The sequence below is a fragment of the Tursiops truncatus genome, chromosome 12 (genome assembly GCF_011762595.2).
Source record: "Tursiops truncatus isolate mTurTru1 chromosome 12, mTurTru1.mat.Y, whole genome shotgun sequence".
NCBI lineage: Eukaryota > Metazoa > Chordata > Mammalia > Artiodactyla > Delphinidae > Tursiops > Tursiops truncatus.
The window spans coordinates 64537456-64561078 of NC_047045.1; the positions used below are offsets into that span (position 1 = coordinate 64537456).

The 23623-nt window shown below is 39.1% G+C and overlaps 1 protein-coding gene and 1 long non-coding RNA gene across 6 annotated transcripts; one reads left to right on the forward strand and one right to left on the reverse strand.

The window, feature by feature from the left end:
* Window positions 1–753: 753 nt before the first annotated feature.
* Window positions 754–4241, reverse strand: LOC141276101 (uncharacterized). The gene is made up of 2 exons (XR_012325047.1): window positions 3410–4241; window positions 754–1120 (listed from the first exon to the last, which is right to left on the reverse strand). It is a non-coding gene; the product is annotated as an uncharacterized lncRNA (long non-coding RNA).
* A 2916-nt stretch (window positions 4242–7157) lies between these two features.
* On the forward strand, window positions 7158–23612 carry CCDC28A (coiled-coil domain containing 28A). 5 transcript variants are annotated; one of them, XM_033867780.2, is made up of 6 exons: window positions 7158–7314; window positions 9185–9384; window positions 12558–12721; window positions 16985–17139; window positions 18920–18942; window positions 23048–23612. In XM_033867780.2, exons 2-6 carry the CDS (start codon window positions 9227–9229, stop codon window positions 23100–23102), a joined length of 555 nt encoding a protein of 184 aa, XP_033723671.1. In that variant the 5' UTR covers window positions 7158–7314; window positions 9185–9226; the 3' UTR covers window positions 23103–23612. The 5 variants fall into 5 exon arrangements, with proteins under 5 accessions (XP_033723671.1, XP_033723670.1, XP_033723672.1 ...); XM_033867779.2 differs by lacking the exon at window positions 23048–23612 and adding an exon at window positions 21297–22685; XM_033867781.2 differs by lacking the exon at window positions 16985–17139.
* Window positions 23613–23623: the final 11 nt, after the last annotated feature.

Genomic DNA, 23623 nt, shown 5'->3' on the forward strand with positions numbered 1-23623 from the left:
CACTTAGAATGACTTCTGGGACAGAGCAAGAGCCAAAGAGTTACTGAGATTTCCTCAAACACGAATATTCAATGTTTTAAAACCTTTTTTCTGGGCTTCCCTGGTGGCGCAGTGGTTGAGGGTCCGCCTGCAGATGCAGGGGACGCGGGTTCGTGCCCCGGTCCGGGAAGATCCCACATGCCACGGAGTGGCTGGGTCCATGAGCCATGGCCGCTGAGCCTGCGCGTCCGGGGCCTGTGCTCCGCAACGGGAGAGGCCACAACAGTGAGAGGCCCGCGTACCGCAAAAAAAAAAAAAAATTAGAACCTTTTTTCTTTCTTACTCTTTAAAATACTATTATTATAACTACCTTTTAAAAACCTGTTTTTAATTTAAAATACAGTGGTTCAGTCACATAATTAAATACACTTTTACTAGGTAACCTGAAGAGCTACCATTCATAATATTGTTTCTATGGAAAGCTTTTCTTTAAAATATTTATTTATTTATTTTTGGCTGCAAGGGTCTTAGTTGCAGCACGTAGGCTCTTTGTTACGGCGGCGTGCGGGCTTCTCTCTAGTTGTGCGGCGCAGGCTCCAGAGCACGTGGGTTCTATAGTTGCAGGCGCGCGGAGGCTTAGTTGCCCCGAGGCATGTGGGATCTTAGTTCCCCGACCGATTGAACCCATCCTTGCATTGGAAGGTGGATTCTTAATCACTGGACCACCAGGGAAGTCCCTGGAAAGCTTATTTTAAATTCAGAAATGTTTATAAATGACATTATGAAGCACATTTTATCTAGAAGATAGGGAATGCTTATATTAAAAATGCAAATGTACATAGAACTATAACGTATGATTGAATTTACCAGAAAATTCTTTACTTTCTTGAAATAGGATTTATTTCATAAGCAATTCGCCTATTGCTGTTGTCATAGCTGTTATGGATCAGGTACCTCTGAAAAGTATAAATCAGAGGTGACGGAGTCTAGAATCTCATTCATGGTTCGGCTTTTGCAACCAGACTCACAAGTGCTATAAAACACTGTGTTTGTATAAAATCACCGCTTTAGGCTATACCATCTGCACTTGCTTGAGAGGTCAGTTTCCTGAAGATAAGTTACTCAGCTGGGGAACTCTGATCTGCATGGGTAGAGTACAAAGAACGGTAAAGTTAGACTTACAGCGAGGAAGCCGACCCTACCAAGCTACTTCCCTTTCATCTCTCCAAATAAGGAAACAGCACTGGGCCCTGCAGACCTGGGAGAGTTCTGCTTATTTTGTAATTAACGACGACAACAAAATGTTGTTGGTAAGATGGCAAGATTTAGCAAAGCAAAATATAGGATGACTAGTTAGATTTGATTTTCAGATAAATCAGTACTTTTTTAGTCCCCAGTATTGCATGGGATATACTTATATGAATAAATTATTCTTTATCTAGAATTCAAGTTTAACTGACCATCCTGTATTCAATCTGGTCAACTTGTTTGTTGGTAGATGAATTATTTCTAGACATATTACTGCCCCACACACACACACATTTCCAAACTTTAAAGAAATACATGTGTTTTGTAAGCAAAGTACACCAATTCGTATTTACCTTCAAAGTTTTGGAAACTGCTTGAATTAGAGAATGACCGGTAATTCTCATTTGTGTTGAAATTGGAGAAGAAATCTATAATCTCATGTAAGTACATTTTATTTCTTATTTTTGCTCAGTACAATTACAGAAGTAAGCTACAGAATTGTTTAATTCATTTACGGTTATTTTTTTTCCCCCCTCAAATGTTAAATGCAATCTGGTCTCAAACAATTTAATATGAGATAATACTGCCACCTGGAGGCCAGAGGTAGGTATGACTAAGAATCCTTGTAATTTCTATGAATTAGTCATCTGAGTTATGGTGACACTTGATTAAAGTAATAATGCCATTCTGCTACTCGCCATCATATAAGTCTAGTTTTCTCCTGATTTATTCACTCATTTTATGAACATTTTCTAGGTTTTCACTGTATGACAGACACTATGCTAGACCTTGGGAATATAAAGTTGTGTAAGATATAGTTCCTTCCTTCAGGTAGGTAACAGACTAGTGGGAGAGACCAGCAGATTACCAGGTGTCATCCCAGGTACTCTTGCCCTTTAAGGTTAAAATGAAATTAATATAAACCTACAATCTTCAGATGATGGAAAATTCATGTCTCTCCCTCTTTCTAAGATTGTAGGGGAAACTGGCTTGTAATTTTCTCGTTCACCTTGGACTCTTAGCTCCTGCTTCATCTGACATAGTTTAGTTTATGGATTACTTTACTATTCCATACATACTGCCCTTGTTCTCCAAATCTCCTAAAGATGTAGAATACAAAGCTTTTCCTTTGATTTCCATAATGACTAATTTACACAAAGCCTTGAGCTTGCAGCGGATTTATTTGGATGTTTGGAAGCATCGAGAACGTGTGTGTGTGTGTGTGTGTGTGTGTGTGTGTAATTATAGCCACACTAACAGTTACAGTTGGATAACAGCCCTCGTTGCTCTTCTTCTTCCCACCATTTTGTCCCTCTGTTCCCGCTCTGCTCCCCACTTTTTTGCTAACTATGAGCAACATTTCTCAACCCACACCCTCTTCCACCGAGAACAATTTCCCCCACTTTATCATACAGAACAATTCGCCTTTGTCAACCTCATATCCCCAAACTCAGCCTCCCGTTCACCTGTACGTATCCAATTCTCATTACTGTATTACGACACACATGGGCCATCTACCTAGAGTCTCATCCCTTTTCTTGCCCCAATGTAAACATTTATTTCCCCATTGATAGGAATTATGGCAACTCAAAAGACAGAGTGGTAGCAGCTTAGGATTTAGGTAACGTTTCAAAATTTCTTGGTTAAATAGAGATATAAATAGTGTTATGGGAGCCATTCCTACTCTTTACTCCCTCCCGCCTGCCCTCCCTCTTCTCTCGCTCCTCCCTCCTTCCTCCCTCCTTCCTCCCCTGCATCTCGTACTGCTATTCTGTAAGCTATCCCAACAGGTATTTCTTAGCAATCTTGTGATGCTTCATGATAATACTGCTACTTAATTAAAGCTCAACAGAAAGAAATAAAACTGATGGAAGGGTTGTAATGCAGTGTAGCTAATTTGCTGGTCCCGGTGTACTTTGTTTTTTGGTTAAGCCTACAGTAAGCCTTCTTCTTCTTTGGTTAAGCCTACAGTAAGCTTTCTCTAAGTTCTTGTCAGTGTCCCTCTGACAAGAACTTAGAGAAAGGATGAATTGTCCTCGTATCTTGCTGACAGCCATCCCCTAATCCTGTTAACTACTTCTGCCCTTAAAAAGGAAGTGTGAATACGAAATTATATTAAAACATTAATTTTGTAGAATCACAACCGAAACTATACCAAATATTAAGTTTTTAAAATAATCACCCGGGCAACAATTTCCCTAAGCTTCAGGATTAGTTCCTTCATTAGATCCCTTGGTATGAAGGCTTGGGAAACAAAACACAAACTGCCCAGCTAAAAAAAGAGCCCTTGCCTGGGGATTAGTGACATCATCTGATTGGCATTATGACTGGGCCTACATCTATGGACTTTGGGGTTTAAAGAAGAATTATGTGAAACACTTTACTTTCAGAAATAAAATCAGAGAACTTCATTCATTCATAACGCATACATTTATTGAGCACCTACCTTATGTCATGTTCTATGTAATGCACAATGCAATGTGCTTAAGATACAAAAATCAAATAAAAAATAATATCTGCCCTCAAGGAACTTAAAGCCTATTGAGGGAGACAGATTAATCAAAGACCATATATGTGAGAATTCTGTAAATGTCTAAGTCTGTAACTTTTCAGATCAGTTGTTTACCCCCTTGTTTGCATTTCCAAAGCCGTCAGCAGTAAAATACTTACAATTTTAAGGGTCCCTGTGTTTATTTTGGGACCCTTCACTAATGCTTAAGATGTACATCTTAGAGTAGACCAGAATCCACACCACCACACTGACTGGCATTCTTTCAGTTCCATGAATATGGCAAGCTCATTTCTGCTTTAAGGCTTGTTTACTAGCTGTTTCCTGAGTCAGGCATGCAAAGAAGCACTGATTCTGATCTATCTTGGCCTAGGCATTCTGGTATAGGAGGAAAAGGAGATGTAGGAACCCTTGGAAATGATAGATAGGCTTCCAAGTTAAAAAATCAAAACCTAAAAATCTCTTCCCTAAAAGAACCACAAGGGACAATAAAGCGTGACTCTTTTCCAGGCACTGAGGTAGAATAGCCATTTGCTTTGGGTTGAGATACCTTTCATCTCCTTTAGAGTGTAACCTCCAGGGGAAAGACATTGCCAGTTTGCAGCTCAACAAATGAAGATGTACAACAGTGGTTTCCAAACCCATTCATCACCTAAGGACATCACAGAAAAATATTCCTGATTTAATAAAATGTAAAAAAAAAATTATGACACTTATGATGCTATTGGAAATTTGAACACTGCATATTTGAAAATATTAAGCAATTAGTGTTGTGTTAGGAATAATAGTGATATTATGGTAAAGTTTTTAAAAGTCTTTTAGAGATCCATACTGAAATATTACAGATTCAGTGATATCTGGGATTTGCTTCAATGTAAATATTACTGAACAGGAGAAAATGTCAGGGGAGGGGCATAAGTGAAACAAGATTGGCCATGAGTCAACAGCTAGATGATGGATACTTAGGGGTTCATTATACCATTCTGTCTTCTTCGGTATATGTTTGAAATTTTCCATAAGAAATAATATTTTTGAAAATATGCTAGTCTTTTTTTTTTTGGCCATACTGCATAGTATGTGGTATCTTCCCCGACCAGGGATCCAACCCGTGCCCCCTGCAGTGGAAGCGCAGATTCTTAACCACTGGACTGCCAGGGAAGTCTTGAAAATATGCTATATAGAGTACATTAGTGGGGGGTGAGGAGAGTGGTCTTGTTGATCACAGCTCCTATCCTGGAAATACATACTGTCTTTAGGAAGAAAGTATCTGATTAATTTACACAAGGTGTGCATTTAACAATCCAAAGCAAGGATCTTTGCAGTATAAACGAAAATCTAGTACGTCTCAAAGAACAAGATTTCTTTCAAGAACTCTAGATTTCAAATAAAAGTACCTCTACGACTCTATCTCATTACTGTATTATGTTGCAAATGCAAATACCACAGGGCTCAGAGGGATACTAAACACATTGTGTCTTAGAGAAAAATAGAGACCACCTGAACTGATCTAAAGGGGGCAGCTGCTCTTGGTCTTGAACTACTGTTGCCAGTCTGTTGTGCAGACCTAGTGTGGTCAGATCTTCCCATTTATTACTGGGATGCCAAATGGATGAGCTGACATCATTTTTTTTTTTTTGCGGTACGCGGGCCTCTAGCTGTAGTGGCCTCTCTCCCGTTGCGGAGCACGGGCTCCGAACGCGCAGGCTCAGCGGCCATGGCTCGCGGGCCCAGCTGCCCCGCGGCATGTGGGATCCTCCCGGACCGGGGCACGAACCCGCGTCCCCTCCTTTGGCAGGCGAACTCTCATCCACTGTGCCACCAGGGAAGCCCTGACATCATTTTTAATTCCTTCGCTTTTAACTGTTAGTAACCAACTTGAAAAAAAAATAAAAATAGTCTGTGAATCACCAGTTTGCGAGTTCTGCTTATTCAGATAAGACAATTCAGGGATGAGTTAAGAGACATTGAGAAAAGATATTGAGAAGATTGCCCCCTACAGCATTGTTTGTAACGGTGAAAAATGGGAAACAACCTAAACGTCCATCACTATGGGAATTCTCAGTTTGTGGCAAGCCTATTTGATAGAATACTATATAATTAAGACACATGAAGTCTAGCCATCTGTATCAATGTGGATAGATCTCAAAAACAGACTTGGGTGAGAAGTCAACTTGTAGATCAATACACAAAATATAAAGCATTCATGTAAAACTTCAAAAGCCCAAAGTCATTCTATATATTGTTTACAAATACATAGTAACAGTGAAAGTATACGAACCTAGATTAGCAAGATGCGTATCAAATTTAAAACCGTAGTTACCCCTCAGAAGGGAAGTAGAGTGGCACTGAGAATAGGTAGCACCCGCTTTATCTGTAATGGTATATTTCTTCATTTAAAAATATAAAATGCTAAAACGTAACATCCGTTAATTCTAGATAGTGGGTGCACGAAAGTTTACTCTGTTTTTCTTTTTAAAACATTTCAGAATTTTAAAAAGTGGAGGGGGTGGCGGTAGAACATCCCATATTAGAAACCAGGATAATTATATTCGTCTGTGCTCTGCCTCTCGGGCATTGATACGACCTCTAGATACGGTTTCCTTATTAGCAAACGAGGGAGAAGTACATGGTGCTTTCTAGTCTCTTCAATCTAAAGGTCTATGAACCTAATATCTCCCACCCCCAACGGGGAAGGCTCCCCAGATGAGGGAATAAAACATGGATTCTCCCCTCATTTAGGAGAGTTCGAGCTCTCTCAATCCTCAACTCCTTCTCCAGAGGGAGTAAAGGTAGGGAGGAACTGTCTTGGCGACAGAGAGACGCAGCCTGAGTGTCAACTTCCTCATTTCTAAAAGGGGGATTCTAACACCTAATTCATAGATTACAGTGAGGCTTAGAGATGACGTCTGTCAAGTGCCTGAACAGTAGCTACTTATAGCAGCAGTTATAGCATTTCATTCAGGGGCTCAGCCTCGGGGTTGCTAAACAGAATCACTTTTTTTTACGCGGCCTTACAAGCCAACGTTTTACCTTGCAAAGTCCAGGCGAGGCGTCAGAAACAATCCGGAACAGTTGCTATGGCGACAATCTGGTTCCGCCTCCACGCTTGCTCGAACAGCGTGCTGGGAATTGTAGTGCGTGGGAGCTGACACGGAGGGGGCGGGACAGCTTCCGGAAAAGGTACTACATTTCCGGTTCTTGCCTCCACCTCCCCTCCTGACCCTCCCAGTTTCTGGGCCACTGAGCCCAAAATGAAAGGCCAGTTCTGTATCCTCCTTTCCATGCCCGTCGAACTTACAGTTGAATGCAGGACAGGGGAAGCAATACGATGCCAGAGCCGGAGACGGGAGCCGCACATGTGGAACAGGAAGAGGCGAGGCTCCCGGCTAGTAAGCGGAGGTTCCGCCTCCTTACGTCACTTCCGTAAACAAAGGGCATTGTGAAGGCGAGAGCTCCAGGATGTGACCCCGGCTCAAGCTGCAGCTGTAGCATCGGCGGCTGCAGCTGCGGCGGTGGCTTCAGAGGCCCCGGGGTCCTTGCAGGTTGAAGAAGAGGACCCCGATCCCCTTCTTCCCCAGGTATGAAGTGGAAGCAAAGGCACCCCCGCAATGTCCCCCTGTAGGCCCCTCCCACCACCGGTTCTGGTCGCTACCGGATTTTGGGCAGTGAAGGTTCTCCGTGAAGGCTGATGAGGGAAGGGCAATGAGGTGAAGTCAAGAGGAATTTCTAGTGGTCCGGCTTGGAGGCTGTGGGTTCCTGGCTCTCAAACTAATGTGTGAGTTAGACTACGAGCTGTAGTCTATGAAGGTCTTCTCCGAATGGTTCCTTGCTGCTTGGTATAAAAGAAGGGTTTCGGTGCTCTTGTAGTAGTGATGTTATCTAACCAAAAAACCATAATTGTCGAGCCCTGGCCCCTCAGAACATCTTATCAATAGTTTAGACCACTGTTGGTTTATTTGCATTGTTTCCTGGTTTTTTTATTATTATTATTCTTGTGTCACCAACTGTGTATAAGCATAATTAAATTCGAAAACCAGTGTGTTTATGTGTATCATAAATTTATACGGACCCTTGCCTCTTTCGAGAACTGATATCCCATCTTCTCTATTCAGTTATTTTTTAAACATTTAATTTGTGTTGCATGCTGAAACAACCCCAAAATGTCTGTTCTGTTACTTAAAATGCTTCTTAAAGGAAAAATTGTTAGCCAAGATTTAAGCGGATTTACGTTCGTTATCTGGGATTAGAGACTGGGCAATAGAGCCTCTCCTTTACAGCCTTTGGTCCTTTGGAGGTTTAGCTCCAGTTATGATTGTCTGGAGTCAGCCTGAGCCAACTGAGCTCAATGGTTTAAATAACAGTGCTAGTAGCTCGGAGTCCAGACAGTAGCCCAAAAAAATCTATTTTCATTAAAATTCTCAAATAATTACTTGAGGAGTGACATCAGTGGATTTGAGACTTTTTGAATGGTCATAGAATGATTAAATTCAACACAACATACAATAAAAGACCTAACAGTCCTAGTGCACTTTACAATCTGATGAGAAGAATAGCCATATAAATTTCTCATCTTATGATGCATGAAACAATATATTTAGGAAGAATTTAATATTATGCATAAATAAAAAGGAAATGTGGAAGGATATTTTTAGATGGGTGGCTGTTAGAGAAATAAAGCTGGTTAATACATAAAGGGAAAGTACTGAATAAATAGAAGGTTTTACACATATTCTCTATGGAAGGACCAACTGTAACTTCATAGTGTAACTTTTTTGACATTGACAAAACTAAACATATATAATAAAGTTTCATGTTTCATTGGAACTAGGTAGAGAAAGTAAATTTAAAATTGTGAGGGAACAAGTTTAATTTTACAGAACTTCATTTGATCAAGGAACTAGAATCAGTATTAACTCTAGGCAGCAACTGAATTTCTACTTGGTAGTTGAAATAAGGTTTCTAGTTGCTAATTAAAATACAGGTACCCATGTCAATTATATATCTGTTTGTATCTAGGTGGTTTTTCAAATAATACATTTTAGAAGGGAGACCTAAGGGGCACATAAAGCTTGAGTCAGGCTGGATGATGTGTTTAGTGTTTATATGTTGTTCCCCTTCCATAAGAATGTAGGGAACATTGAGGGCAGGGACTTTGTCTTGTTCAGTACTGTCTCCCCAATGCCCCAAATAGTGCCTGACATGTAGAAGAGAGTAAATTTTTGTGGGATGAATTAATAAACAGTGAAAAAATTTTTTGTCTAACAGGCAGTTTTGGTTAGGGATTCTGTGTACATAATACAGTAAACTAAGCTTAAGAATCCTTGTTCTAACTTTCTTTAATGACCTCTGAAATTCTTGATCCTCTTACAGCCCGTGAAGTGGGTCTTTGAAGCCCTTTCATTTTGGCGTATTATAGCATATATGTATAATTTTGCTGTATTTCCTTAGGTTATAAGAAGCTGGCCTTGGTGCAGTAAGGAACTTAAAACAATGGAGGAGCGCAAAGTGAAGAGGAGGAGTCCTAAGTCTTTTAGTGCCCACTCTACTCAGGGTGTTAATGCCAAAAAAAATGCCATTCCAGTTAGTAAAAGCACGGGGTTTTCAAATCCTGCATCACAGTCAACTTCACAGCGACCAAAGTTAAAAAGGTGAATTCTCTTCTTTCACATTATCACAGCAAAATGCTATAAAGTAAATACTAAATCCACTAATCCTTACAACATGTTTTTCCTCTTGGTTTGACTTTTGAGGCACATATTACATGTGATTTAGAAAAAAAATTTTTGAAGGTTACAGTGTATAGAGATTAGAAAATGCAGAATGAATGATTGGCTTTAAGGCTCTTACTCTGTCTCGTATTAAAATATACAAAGCAGGGACTTCCCAGGTGGCACAGTGGTTAAGACTCTGTGCTCGCAATGCAGGGGGCCCGGGTTCGATCCCTAGTCCGGGAACTGTATCCCACACGCGTGCTGCAACTAAGGAGCCTGCCTGCCGTAACTAAGGAATCTGCATGCCGCAAGTAAGGAGCCCTCGAGCCGCAACCAAGACCCAATGCAACCAAATAAATAAATATTTAAAAAAAAATACAGAGCAAGAAAACTTGCAGACAAAGTTGATGAGTTACCCAGAAATGGAAAAGACATATCTGGTGGTTGTTTTTTTTTTAAGCTGAATGTTTGTGCTTTGGTAGTTTTATTTTTTTTTTAAAGAATGAGTTCACTGTTTTAATAGAAGTGATTTATATTTATTGTAAATATTTAAACACAGGAAAAATTCAAAGAAGAAACAGAAGAATACTAAAATCCTACCACCTAGAAGTATCAGTATTAATATTTAGTGAACATATTAATATTTGTCTTAAGGCTTTAAAGGAAAAGGGGCAAGTTTAAATGTTACCTATTATTGCTGCATATATGAGTATTTTGTAGGGTTAGATATTTGGAAAGCAGGATAATATCTTAAGAGAAAAAGCATTTCATAATCTCAATCCTCTAGATAATTATGATTAAATAAGCTTCTAACTGCAAGCTCATCATGAGAGTTAGTTAAGGAAGTAATGCTTGTAGCACTTTGTAGCCACTGGATTAACACAAAAGACAAGATTGCTGGTGATGATCTCACACTGTCTTTGAGGAAACGAAAGGGACATAGCCAGAGACCCTTGGAAAAGAACATTCCAATAAGGACTAAATGAAAAACAAAAGTTATAAGGGCTTCTTTTTAATATATTATCAGATTGGAAAGGGGTTTTCCTCCTGGAGGAGTTTAATTTAGAATCAGATTTTGAATATGGTTATGGTTGATGAGGAAAGAAAGCCAAGAGATTTGAAAGGAAATCATTCCTTTTTCCAAATTTTTGCATCAGTTTATTTGTATCTCATTGTCTTTTGTACATTGCACCTTTATTTCTCTACCCTCTTCTAGAATGTGGGCTTCCTGAGGGCTGGGTCTTGTGTGCCAGACAGTATTCAGAGTGGGGCTTTGCACATAGTATAATTTCAGTGAGTGCTTTTTAATTGAATTATTTTAACATAAAGTGAGACAGCGTGACATGATCAAAAACACCGAAGTAAGAAGAAACAGATTTTTATTTTCTTTTCTGAGAAGGTTGTTAAGTGATGAACTGATGCAAAACACTTACTTGGATAAAGCTTCCAATTTGGAAAAAAAAAATTTGCTATACTGAAACCTTATAGTCCATAGTAGTTTATCTCAGATTTTAATGTGAATATGGATCTCCTGGGAATGTTTTTAAAATGTAGATTCTGAATCAGTTAGTTCGGGATGGGGCTTCAGCTAAGCATTTCTGATAAGCTCACAGGTAATACTGATGGTACAGGTCTTGGACAGCACTTTGAGTAGCAAGATACTAGATAGTGATGGTAAGTCTAATACCATGTATGTAAAATTACAAATCCCGTTTTGTGAAGAACTGTTAGTGACCTAGTGTCAACGGCCTATGTGTTCTAAGTTGATTTCTTTTCACGGGAATTAATTAGTCTTGCCACCTTTGCCCACACACTCACAGCCCCCCGTACACCCTATTCGTCTTACCCACATTGTGGCGAGTGCACTTGTGGGGAAGAGGTCTTCATGCTATGTTATGTAGAAATTAACTGAGTCCTGAATATATGTGTTACGTCAGGATCTATAGCACGTGTCGGGGTTATAAAAGTAACACACAACCCCCTCTCCCATTTTTGCCTGGTTCACTCCTAGTCTTTAAGCCTTCACTCACATATCACCTTTAGGAAGTTTTCTCTGCTACCCTTAGGTTGAGTAGACTGTTCTTTCTCTCTGCTCCCATATCACAGTATGTATAGCACCATCACTCCAGAGTTTGAGAGCCTGGCATATGCTAGACGTGTGTAATGAGAACTAGCCTAGTCTAGGGGTTCGGAAAGGGCCTTCCTGAGCAGATCACATTTAAACTGAGACTTGAAGCATGTGTGGGAGGTAGCCTGGCAAGGATGCTAACGTGGGCAGAGGATTAGCTGCAAGGAGACGAGAGAAGGGATTTCTAGGAAGCAAAAGAGATTCAGAATGTGTAGAGCATTGACATTCAAGAGAGGATAGAATTTCTTCAGGTTATCTGACTACTGAAAGCTTTGCATTAAGTAAATTATGTGATCTGACTTTACTTTTTAAAAATTGACTTGACTGCTCTGTGGGCTCAGAGACGTAGAGGCCGGGAGACCAGCTGGGAAGCTGCTGGAGTAGTTGGGTCAGGTATAGGACAGTGGCAGTGGAGGAGGAGAGATTAGAGACAGCTCTATGGGTGTGACCAACAGGTTCTAGCGCTCCATCACATGTTGATTGTGAATTTCTGTCTGTCTTTCTCCTTAGACTGGGCGTGGTTCAGTGCAGTCACTGATGGCCTGCACGCATTCATATACTCAGTGTCTGGCACCATGTCAGCTACAGAGTAGGGGCCCCAGAACCACTTGTTGGACAGCCCATAGTTGAGGGAACAGCTAGGATAAAGTTAGATGGGAAGGCAGAATATGTTTACGGAGAAGTGAAATATGAAACACAGGCTAGTAAAAAGACTTACTAATTCTCTCTTCAGTTTTTTTTGCAGTCCAAGGAATTACCATAGAGTAAAAGTACATTACTCAAACTCTTTATATACCTTAGTAGTTGTATTTTATACATTTGTTTGAGATTTTCATAGCCTGTTCCTTGAAATGGCTGTTTTTATTTAGTATTGATTTTATTCAGATGTCTTGTTTTTTCCTTAATCTAGAACAGCCTGAAAAAATATCTCTCTTTAAAGGTAATTATAGGCAATTAATTTTTTATTGCACCCTTTTTACAGAGTGATGAAAGAAAAGACCAAACCTCAGGGTGGAGAAGGCAAAGGCGCTCAGTCAACCCCGATCCAGCACTCCTTCCTCACCGACGTCTCCGATGTCCAGGAGATGGAGAGGGGGCTCCTCAGCCTTTTGAATGACTTCCACTCTGGAAAACTCCAAGCATTCGGTAATCCATAGCTGTTTCTCTCTACTCTTTTTCTTCTCAAGATGTTTGCATCATATTTTCTGCATGTATTTTGCAATTCCTTTTTGAAGTGTCATTTTCTTTTATTTAAAAAAAAACAACAACAGTCCAGAGGCATAAAACGCAATCAACCTAGATTTCATTTGTCATGGGATATAATTTGTCTTGTAAGATTTCAGGGAAAAAGTTTTTTAAAAAGAGAGAGTTAGTTGAACTGTTAAAGTAGGATTGCTGTTGAGGGACTAAGTATCTTGAAAGTGTGACAAACAAAAGGGACATTCTCTGTCAACTGAAATATTTTAGATTTAGTGTTTCAGTTTTAGAAAGACTCAAGATCATTTTTCTTTACCCTTTCAAGCCTAAACTTGTTTCTTGCTCACAATGCCTGACTTTCGAATATTAAAGAATCTGGCTTGATGAAGATGTAAGAACAGTTAACTGATCGTCCCAATAAAACTCTGAATAGGTATTTTTGTATATGAGTTCACAAAGTGTATGGTCAGATATTTCATGTTCAGCTTCCAGCTCACTTTATAAGCTTTTTCTGATGATAAAAATTATTTCCCTGCATTTTTAAAAAGCAATCTAAAACTTATTGAATGCACACATATGGAATCTCACACAAAAGCATAAATGTCATCAACATAAATATTGTGTTTTTAAGTGCTTGTCTTTCCCTCCCCAGCTCTTTTACTTGGCTTCCCTACCCCTTCCCTTACGCCCTCTACTGCCTCCGCCTCCCCCCAGCCCCAACCAGTTAACTGTGTGACACACACACACACACACACACACACACACAGACACACACACACAGATTTTTCTTTTCATTGTTTTCTACAAATAGTATCTTATATACACTTTTCGGTGTCTTGCTTTGCTCACTAAACAATACCTGATGGGGCTTCCCTGGTGGCGCAGTGGTTGAGAGTCTGCCTGCCGATGCAGGGGACATGGGTTCGTGCCCCGGTCCAGGAAGATCCCACATGCCGTGGAGCGACTGGGCCCGTGAGCCATGGCTGCTGAGCCTGCACGTCCAGAGCCCGTGCTCCGCAGCGGGAGAGGCCACAACAGTGAGAGGCCCGCGTACCGCAAAAAATAAATAAATAAATAAAATAACAATACCTGATGACAATCTCTCTGAGTCACCTGGTATAGCTCTAATTCATTCTTTTTTTAAATGGCTACATAATTTTCAAGTTGTGAATATACCCTGGTTTATTCAGCCATTTCTCTGTTGAAGGGCATTTACTTCGTCTCCAGTTTGGAGCCGCTAAACTCAGTGGTGTAGTGAACATCATTTTACATATATCCTTATGTGGCTGTTTTGATTTCTTTGGGATGGATTCCCATGAGTGGGATTACTGGGTCAAAGCATAGAGGTAATTTTAATATTAATAAAAGTATCCAGATTGCTTTTCAGAAAAGCTACTGCACTTTTAGTTTTCATTAGCAATTTATGAAACAACTCTTTTCCCTGAATTCCCACCAGCTAATAGGTATGACCAGCTTTTTCATTTTTGCCAGCCTGTTGGTGTAAAGAGTTTTTTTTATTACTGTTGAGTTTGAATAGCCATGAATGTTTGTTAAGCGGTTGGATTGCTCTTTTTTAGGACCTTTACCCAGTTTTTTATTTGGTTATTTATCCTTTTGTTTTTATTTACTAAGAGCCCTTTGCATATTTTAGGTACTAACCCTCTGACCTCTTTTGTTTTTATTTTTTTAAGCAACATTAGTGTGTCTCTATATTTTAAGCAACATTAGTGTGGATTTTATGGTATACATCACCTTATAAAAGTTTTAAATTTTTGTATACTCAAATATGTCTATTTTTTCTTATAGTCTCTGGGTTTCCAGTCATGGTTATACTATTATTTGAAAAGAAGACATTAAAACACGTTATTTATTTCACAAAGATGTTTTATGACATCCCTTCCTCCTTGCTTTACTCCATCCCGGTAAGGTGGCATCTTTAGAATACTTTCACTTCCCTCTCCCCTCTCTTCTCTCCCACCCTTGAGATATAATCTCTGGATCAATTTTACTTCTTCACTTTTCTCCCCAACACCCTTCCTGCCCTAACTTTTAAGTGACTTTGTATTCTTGGATTGAAGTCTCTGTTATTCGATGGTTTGCTATATATAAGCATTGCAGATGAGAAGTTGATTGCCAGTTGGATTCTTTCTTTCTTTTTTTTTAAAAAGATTTATTTATTATTTATTTTATTTTATTTTTGGCTGAGTCAGGTCTTAGTTGCAGCATGCGGCATCTTCTATTGCGGCACAGGGGCTCTTCGTTGTGGTGCACGGGCTTCTCTCTAGTTCTGGCATGCGGGTTTTCTCTCTCTAGTTGTGGTGTGCAGGCTCCAGGGCACGTGGGCTCTGTAGTTGTGGCGTGCGGGTTCCCGAGGGCATGGGCTCTGTAGTTTTGCAACACGCAGGCTCTCTAATTGAGGCATGCAAGCTCGGTAGCTGTGGCGTGTGGGCTTAGCAGCCCCACGACATGTGGAATCTTAGTTCCCTGACCAGGGATTGAACCCGCATCCCCTGCATTGTAAGGCGGATTCTTTACCACTGGACCACCAGGGAAGTCCCTGGATTCTTTCTTACCAAGTAACTTTTTTCAATCTCAATGCTTGAAAGATATTCTTCTTTATCTTTAAAGTTTAAGCCTTTACCAGAATATGCTTAGGACCGTATCATCCCTGCCTGGAAATCAGTGAGCCCTTCATATCTGCCAACTCATCTTTCATCTCAAGGAACATTTTTTTCTATTGGTCATTTATTTCTCCTCCATCTGTTCCTTTTTATCCTTTTGGAGATTCTGTTGTTCTCATGTTAGGTCACCTGGGTCCATCCCCTGACTCTCTTCTCTTGTTCCTTGTGATTTCTACCTCTTTATATTTTTACTCTATATTGTTTTCCTCTGTCTATATAATATATGTACATCTTTATATGTATACACACACACACACACACACACACACACACACACACACACACACACACACACACACATATATATCTCTTGAGGTAGTTCTTCCACTTGACCTTCCAGGTTGCTAACTGTTGAAAAACATCATTAAAATAGAGGAAATATGAGATATTTTACTATGAAGAAAGGATGATTTTGAAAGAGCTGTAACTAGCTTTAAAATTATTAGTAGTCCTTAACATAATGTAATATAGTCAATTTATGAAGATGTTATAAAGCTGGCTAGAGGAAAAGATAGTATAATTTACATTAATTCATATTTATTCAAGATACATACTTCAACTTTAGCTGAGCTATATTATGCCTTTGAGAAAAATCAAAGGTTTGGGGAGGGGAAAATGATAGTATCAAGAATTTGGAGAGGCTGTACTGAAACGGAATGAAAATATGTAATATTTCACGTATATACATCAGTTGATCTGGGCAGATAATGCTACCTCAGAGGAGTCTAGTCAATAAACAACGCAAGACCTATCCTTTAGCAATAAGTTGTCTTTCTCTACTGTGTATACATTGTGGTTCTCATGCTTCATTACATTCTTCACACTTTATTAATATTTTCACTTATATTTCTTAAAGGAGGAGTACACGGTTGGTTGGCAGAATGATTCATGGTTGAAGTCCTTATAGGACTCTTAGTTTCACTCAGATCATTATAAAATGTTGGGTTACTAAGTTGTTGTTTATTTTGCAGTATGCAGGCCTCTCACTGCTGTGGCCTATCCCATAACGGAGCACAGGCTCCAGATGCGCAGGCCCAGCGGCCACGGCCTACGGGCCCACGGGCCCACGGGCCCACAGGCCCAGCCACTCCGCAGCATGTGGGATCCTCCCGGACCGGGGCACGAACCCGCGTCCCCTGAATCGGCAGGCAGACTCCCAACCACTGTGCCACCAGGGAAGCCCCTGGGTTACTCAGTTTTAATGGCAGTTGTCAACTAGGACGTGAATAGATGGTGTTAACACCCCTCTATATATTACTATTGAAAAAATTTTTTTTACCTAAAGGGTTCTTTCATTCTTAAATTTTTTTTCTATATCATTTTTTAATGCCCATGATTATTTTTTAGATTGTTGTGTTCCTGGTTGGAGATTTGATTTATAATTTTACACAGAAAATATGCAGTCATTAATGTAATTTACAAAAGAAGGAAAACCAATTTCTTTTAAGCACCTTGACTTTAGAAGTTTCTCCTCAAGACAGTTAGTTTGACCTATCCTAATCTTTATTAATGTTCTGGAATGTTCCCCCAGGAAATGAATGTTCCATTGAACAGATGGAACATGTTCGGGGAATGCAGGAGAAATTAGCTCGCTTGAATTTGGAGCTCTATGGGGAGCTAGAGGAACTTCCTGAGGATAAGAGAAAAGCAGCCAGTGACTCCAATCTGGATAGGCTTCTGTCTGATGTGAGTACAGTCCTCTTTCTTTACTCTTTTCTTAATCAAAATTTTTATTGAGATAAAATTCACCATTTTAACCATTTTAAAGTATAAATTCAGTGATTTTTAGTATATTCACAATGTTGTGCAGACATCACCACATCTAATATCAGAACATTTTCATCACTCCAAAAAGAAATCCTGTACCTCTCAGTGCTCTCCTCCCCCATCCCCCAGCAACTGCCAATCTATTTTCAGTCTCTATAGATCTGCCTATTCTGGACATTTCATATAAATGAAAAGCATAAAATACGTGGCTTTTTATGTCTGGATTCTTTCACTTAGTGTAATGTTTTCAAGTTTTATCCATGTTGGACTTCATACTCTTTTTTGAAAGCAATATATCCAAGGATATATTGGGATCCAATATATCCTTATATTTACATCTAAGCACATTTTCTGGGATATTGGCAAATCTAAAAGGAAAATATTTGCTTCTGTACATATAAAAGATCTTAAGATATAGAAGATAGTAGGTCAAAAGATCCTGGCATGATTAATGCATTTTGCCTTATTTACTCAGGTGGTAGTTACTTATAGTGTGTTTGGTGTTTATGGTAATTTAGCAGGTTGCCATGTGTTTTTGCTTGCAAAGGTTGCTGTAACAAAGTACCACAGACTGGGTGGCTTAAGCAACAGAAATTAATTTTCTCACAGTTCTGGAGGCTGAGAGCTGGAGACCAAGGTGTCAGCAGAGTTGGTTTCTTCTGAGGTCTCTCTCCTTGGCTTGTTGAAAACTATCTTCATGTTCACATGGCATTCTTCCTTTCTGTGTGGGTCCCTATGTCCAAATTTCCTCTTTTTGTAAGGACACTAGTCATACTGGATTAGGGCCCATCTTAATGACCTCATTTTAACTTAATTCCCTCTTTTAAGAACCTGTCTCCAAATATAGTCATGTTATGAAGTATTAAGGGTTAGGACTAAAACATGAATTTTGGGAGGATACAATTCAACCAGTAACACCATATAGGATTCTTTTTTTTTTTTTTTTTTTGCGGTATGCGGGCCTGTCACTGTCGTGGCCTCTCCAGTTGCGGAGCACAGGCTCCGGATGCGTAGGCTCAGCAGCCATGGCTCATGGGCCCAGCCGCTCCGCATCATGTGGGATCCTCCCGGCCCGGGGCATGAACCCGTGTCCCCTGCATCGGCAGGCAGACTCTCAACCACTGCGCCACCAGGGAAGCCCTCAAACCTATACTTTTAATTGTGATTGTGGTATGCTGAAAACTGAATTTGAAACCAGAGAGCCTTTGTTTAGTCCAGGGTCTACATAGAGCTGTATAACTTTGGGCAATTTAATGTTTTTGTAACTCAGATTTTTCTCTCTGTAAAATAGGGGTGGTTAATTCTACGTCATACTAAAAACTGAATATCACATAAAATCGTTTTTGTAATTCATAAAGTTTTTAAAGATTTTGATCATTAAAATGGCAGCTTTTTAAAAAAAAATCTATTATTAGAGATGATTATAATTAAGCATGGTTTTAAGAATCCTTATAAAACTTCAGTTTTTATCATATGGTTTTAATTCTCTTATATTCTTATTTCATAAATACTAAAGCTACTTTATTATTATTTTGCATAAGTGAATTTCCCAGTCTGGAAATTTTTAGAAAGTTTTTTCTTTAATACTTTTTTGTTTAAAGAAAGCTTAAATGCGAAATAATGTCTTTAATAATGTATGGTTAACAATTATCTATGATAGTTATCTTATAAAAATTAAATTTGTTACTTTGTGTTACAGCTAGAAGAATTGAATTCTTCCATGTATCCTTTGCTTAACATCAACAGTGAAAAGTTCACAGATTATAATTTTTGGTGAATAGTCCCAATCAAGTGAAGAAACCTACTGCTATTTACTGGGGCCATCTTTCCCTTTAGTTTCTAAATGGAATTTCCCAGTTGTTTTGTATGCTGAAATTTTGTTTTTCTATGGTTTGTGCTTTGCTCTGTATGGTTTCTGGGTTTTTAAGACAAATTTTTAAAATGTTTTAATCAAGAGAATTAAGAATTAGGCTAGTTGCCGTATACATTATTTTGAATCTTAGATTCTTAAGCTAAATGGAAGTGGGATAGCAGACATAACACAGTACTTTAAATTTACTATTAGAACTAGAATATTTTAGATGCATTAAAGTGTATTATAGGATTAACTTAAAGGAAATCACAAAGGCACATGTAAAATATTCATGTTTTGACATTTCAATTTAGAGCAATTATTTCAAGAAATTTTTAAAATGTATTTTTGAACATACTGATAGGCACAATGTGAGATATATAAGAACAACAAAACAATGATCCTGCCTGTAAAATAATTTTAGTGGTAAGACATCTCTTTGAACCAAATAGTGAGATACTGGAAAGGATACTGGTTGTAGAGTTAAGAGATTTGATTTTCGAAATTTGGTTCCATGTTTTGCTAATGTAAATTTGGGTAGATTGTTTAACATTTCTGAGTATCGTCTTTAATACGGGGTAACTGCTACATGTAATCATGTGTATATAAAAATTTCCAAACTATATAGAAAAGATATTTTAAAAAATCACTCTTATTGCAATAACATATACTGATACTAACTGCTGAATTGTGCAGTAAAAACAATGAAGAAATAGGAAGATATATACAAATCCAGTAATAGTAATTAATATCTCACCTTTATTGAATACCTACTATTTGCCAAGCATTATATGAAGTGTTTTACACGCATTATCTCATTTGGTCCTACTCTTGGAAGTAGGTGGTGTTATACTCCCCATTTTACAGATGAAGAAAATACAGTTTTGAGAAGCCACATAAACTGTAGGAGATATTAATGTAAGATACCACTGCCAAGAAAGAGTGTAATATGGGGGTAAGATAGGAGTTAATTAGGAGGCTTTTCTTAGGAGTAGTTCCCGGTTCTTTTTTTTCTTTGTATTTGTTTTACATTATATTCTATGCTTTATATTCTCTCTCTGCTTATGACATAACTCCTCTCCTCTTATCTGAGTTTCTGTTGAACATTTAGACTCATTTGTCTCCCGCTTTCCTCACTTCAGCCCCAACGGTTCAGCAGGCCGTGGTGGTAGACTGCAAGCGCATGGCCTTTGAATCGCTTGGTCTCAGGTCTTGGTAAGCAGCTGTGTAACCTTGAGCAAAGCCTAGCAACCCTAGTTTCCTCATCTGTAATAAATGTTCTTTCCGTATTCATACTTTCCCCTCCTAATTTTCCTCTCTGTCATCAGTGCCCCTATAATTTTTATTTTTTAAACATCTTTATTGGAGTGTAATTGCTTTACAATGTTGTGTTAGTTTCTGCTTTATAACAAAGTGAATCAGTTATACATACACATACATCCCCATATCTCCTCCCTCTTGCGCCTCCCTCCCACCCTCCCTATCCCACCCCTCTAGGTAGACACAAAGCACTGAGATGATCTCCCTGTGCGATGCAGCTGCTTCCCACTAGCTAGCTATTTTACATTTGGTAGTGTATATATGTCCATGCCACTCTCTCACTTCGTCCCAGCTTACCCTTCCCCATCCCTGTGTCCTCAAGTCCATTCTCTATGTCTGCGTCTTTATTCCTCTCCTGCCCCTAGGCTCATCAGAACCTTTTTTTTTTTTAGACTCCATATATGTGTGTTAGCATACGGTATTTGTTTTTCTCTTTCTGACTTACTTCACTCTGTATTGACAGACTCTAGGTCCATCCACCTCACCTCAAATAACTCAATTTCGTTTCTTTTTATGGCTGAGTAATATTCCATTGTATATATGTGCCACATCTTCTTTATCCACTCATCTGTTGATGGACACTTAGGTTGCTTCCATGTCCTGACTATTGTAAATAGTGCTGCAGTGAACATTGTGGTACATGTCTCTTTTTGAATTATGGTTTTCTCAAGTGCCCCTATTATTTTAATCTTCAAGATTGTTTAAAAATCCCTTCTGTGACTATAGCAGACATTGCTAATCAGTCCTGGCACTATCTGCCTTTAGCCTGGACAGGGACAGGAAATTATTTGCTGTCTCTTAATTACAGTTAGTTGTCAGGTGTTATCAGTTCTGTTTTGTATTCTTCCTTCATTCTCTGCCCTCATCACCTGATTCCACAATCTTGCAAATTTCTGTTCTCTAGAAACCCTAGAGCTGCACTGTCCAATATGGCAGCCACTAGCCAAGTAACTACTGAGCACACGAAGTGTCGGCAACATGGATTGACATGTGCTTTAAGTATAACGTGCACACCTGATTTCAAAGATTTAGAATGAAAAGATGTAAACTATCTCAATATTTTTATGATTACATGTTGAAATGATAATTTCATGATTATGAGTATAAGTAAAATATTTTTAAAACTATGTCTGTGGCTTACATTATATTTCTATTGGACAGTACTGCTGTAGACTTTAGACATCGCCACTGAGTTATTCTTCCTAAAACATCACTTTCATCTTGCCATTCTTGTTTCTTACGAAGTTTTTACTATGTCAGATTTTTAAAAGGTTCTCAGTAATTTGATCACAGCATATTCATCCTGTTATAGTTTTCATTATTTTTCATTCCCACCAAGTTGGCTCTCTGGATGCCCAAGTTCATGCTCACCTTAATGCCTTAGTTCAGGTTGTACTTTCTACCTAGATTTGCTCTGGCCTCCCCCTTCTCCTTATCAAATAACACTCAAGCTGACCACTTCCATAAAGCATTTTGTTTGTACCCCAAACTAGCATTCTGTGTTGTTTCATTATCTGTTGATATGTGTTAAATCTCAACCTTCCAATTGAACAAGATATGTCTCTGACGGCACAGTTCATGTCTGTACATTTTTGCAAACGTCTGCTGTACACGTATTCCTAGCATTTAGTTGTCCTCAGTATATCCAGATCATTGTTGAGTCTTGAATTGACTCTTGAAAAACAGGTGGCAAGTGGATCATATATATGAAAGAGGAAAATGAAAGGCAGTGATGAGAAGGGAATGGAATAAACTATGCAGGAATTTTATTCTATTTCCAGTTTTCTTGAAGAATAATTCAGAGGATTATAGGAAAGGTTTTAGAGCTATGACGATTTTATTTCATTCTCTTGGACTTTCACAAAGAAATTATTTTCCCAAGGAAATGAAGTGGTGTTGTCTTTTCAAGTGAATTTCGTTAATCCAGTAAGTTTTCATATTTGCCTCTAATCAGCTTCTTACCATGAAAATGATTCTTGCTGCATTAAAATAATTCTGTGCTCTATTAGAACCTGGAACATAGTCTTTTTTCTTTTTTTTAAGCCCTATTTTTTATTTTTATTTTTTCTTTTTTTGGCTGCGTTGGGTCTTCGTTGCTGCGCGTGGGCTTTCTCTAGTTGCAGCGAGTAGGGGCTACTCTTCGTTGTGGTGCATGGCCTTTTCATTATGGTAGCTTCTCGTTGCGGAGCACAGGCTCCAGGCGTGCGGGCTTCAGTAGTTGCAGCGCGTGGGCTCAGTAGTTGTGGAATACAGGCTCTAGGCATGTGGGCCTCAGTAGTTGTGGCTCACGGGCTCTAGAGAGCAGGCTCAGTTGCTCCATGGCATGTGAGATCTTCCCGGGCCAGAGATTGAACCTGTGTTCCCTGCATTGGCAGGTGGACTCTTAATCACGGCGCCACCAGGGAAGTCCTGGAACATAGTCTTGAATCAGTGATTTGTTTTTAAATCTTCAAATTCTAGACATAGTAAAATTACTTTACTCCATTTAAAGATTGTCTTACCACATCCAAGTTTCTCAATAGCAGCATAGGCACTTTCCCTTTAAACATACTTCTTTTTTCATTACCTCTGTCTCTTAGCTCTTGAATGTAATTTCCAGAAACTTAAAAGAAGTACTCATTAGAGAATGAGAATCTTCTTAACTGATGAATCCAGACAGAAACTCCATTTGGCAGATGCACAAGATGTTCCAAATACTTCTGCCGGCTAAAATGAAACGCAGTCGCTTTCTCGTGGTTTGAAGAAAAGCAGCATTCTTTACTCTTCTAGCTGAATCCAGTAGCAGAATCATCTTCCACAATAAGGAATTAATTAAAGTGCAAGTGCGGCGACTGCTTTCACATGCTGCTTTCAGTGAACTCGACTTGCCATAATTCACCATAACTGGAGGCCCCGGCCTTGTGGAAGGCATAACAGGAAATGTCATACAGAGCTTTTGCTGCTATGCTTTATATTGTTGCCTTACGGGTTATACTTGAAATGCACTGTGCTAAATGTTGTTGATGGGGCCGAACAATTTATCCTTCCTGAGCTCACCAAACTTATTCCACCGTTGATCATAAGTTGATGATGCCCAGGCTTTTTGTGGGAGCCCAGCTTCAGTTTACGTTAGATAATCAGTACACACGCCCGGTGTGTTTTCCAGTGGCCAGTGACAACAAAATGTTAAATGAGTATTTGTGAAATTTGCTATTTTTAATAAAGTGATTGTTTTAAATTAGTCTCTCTCTC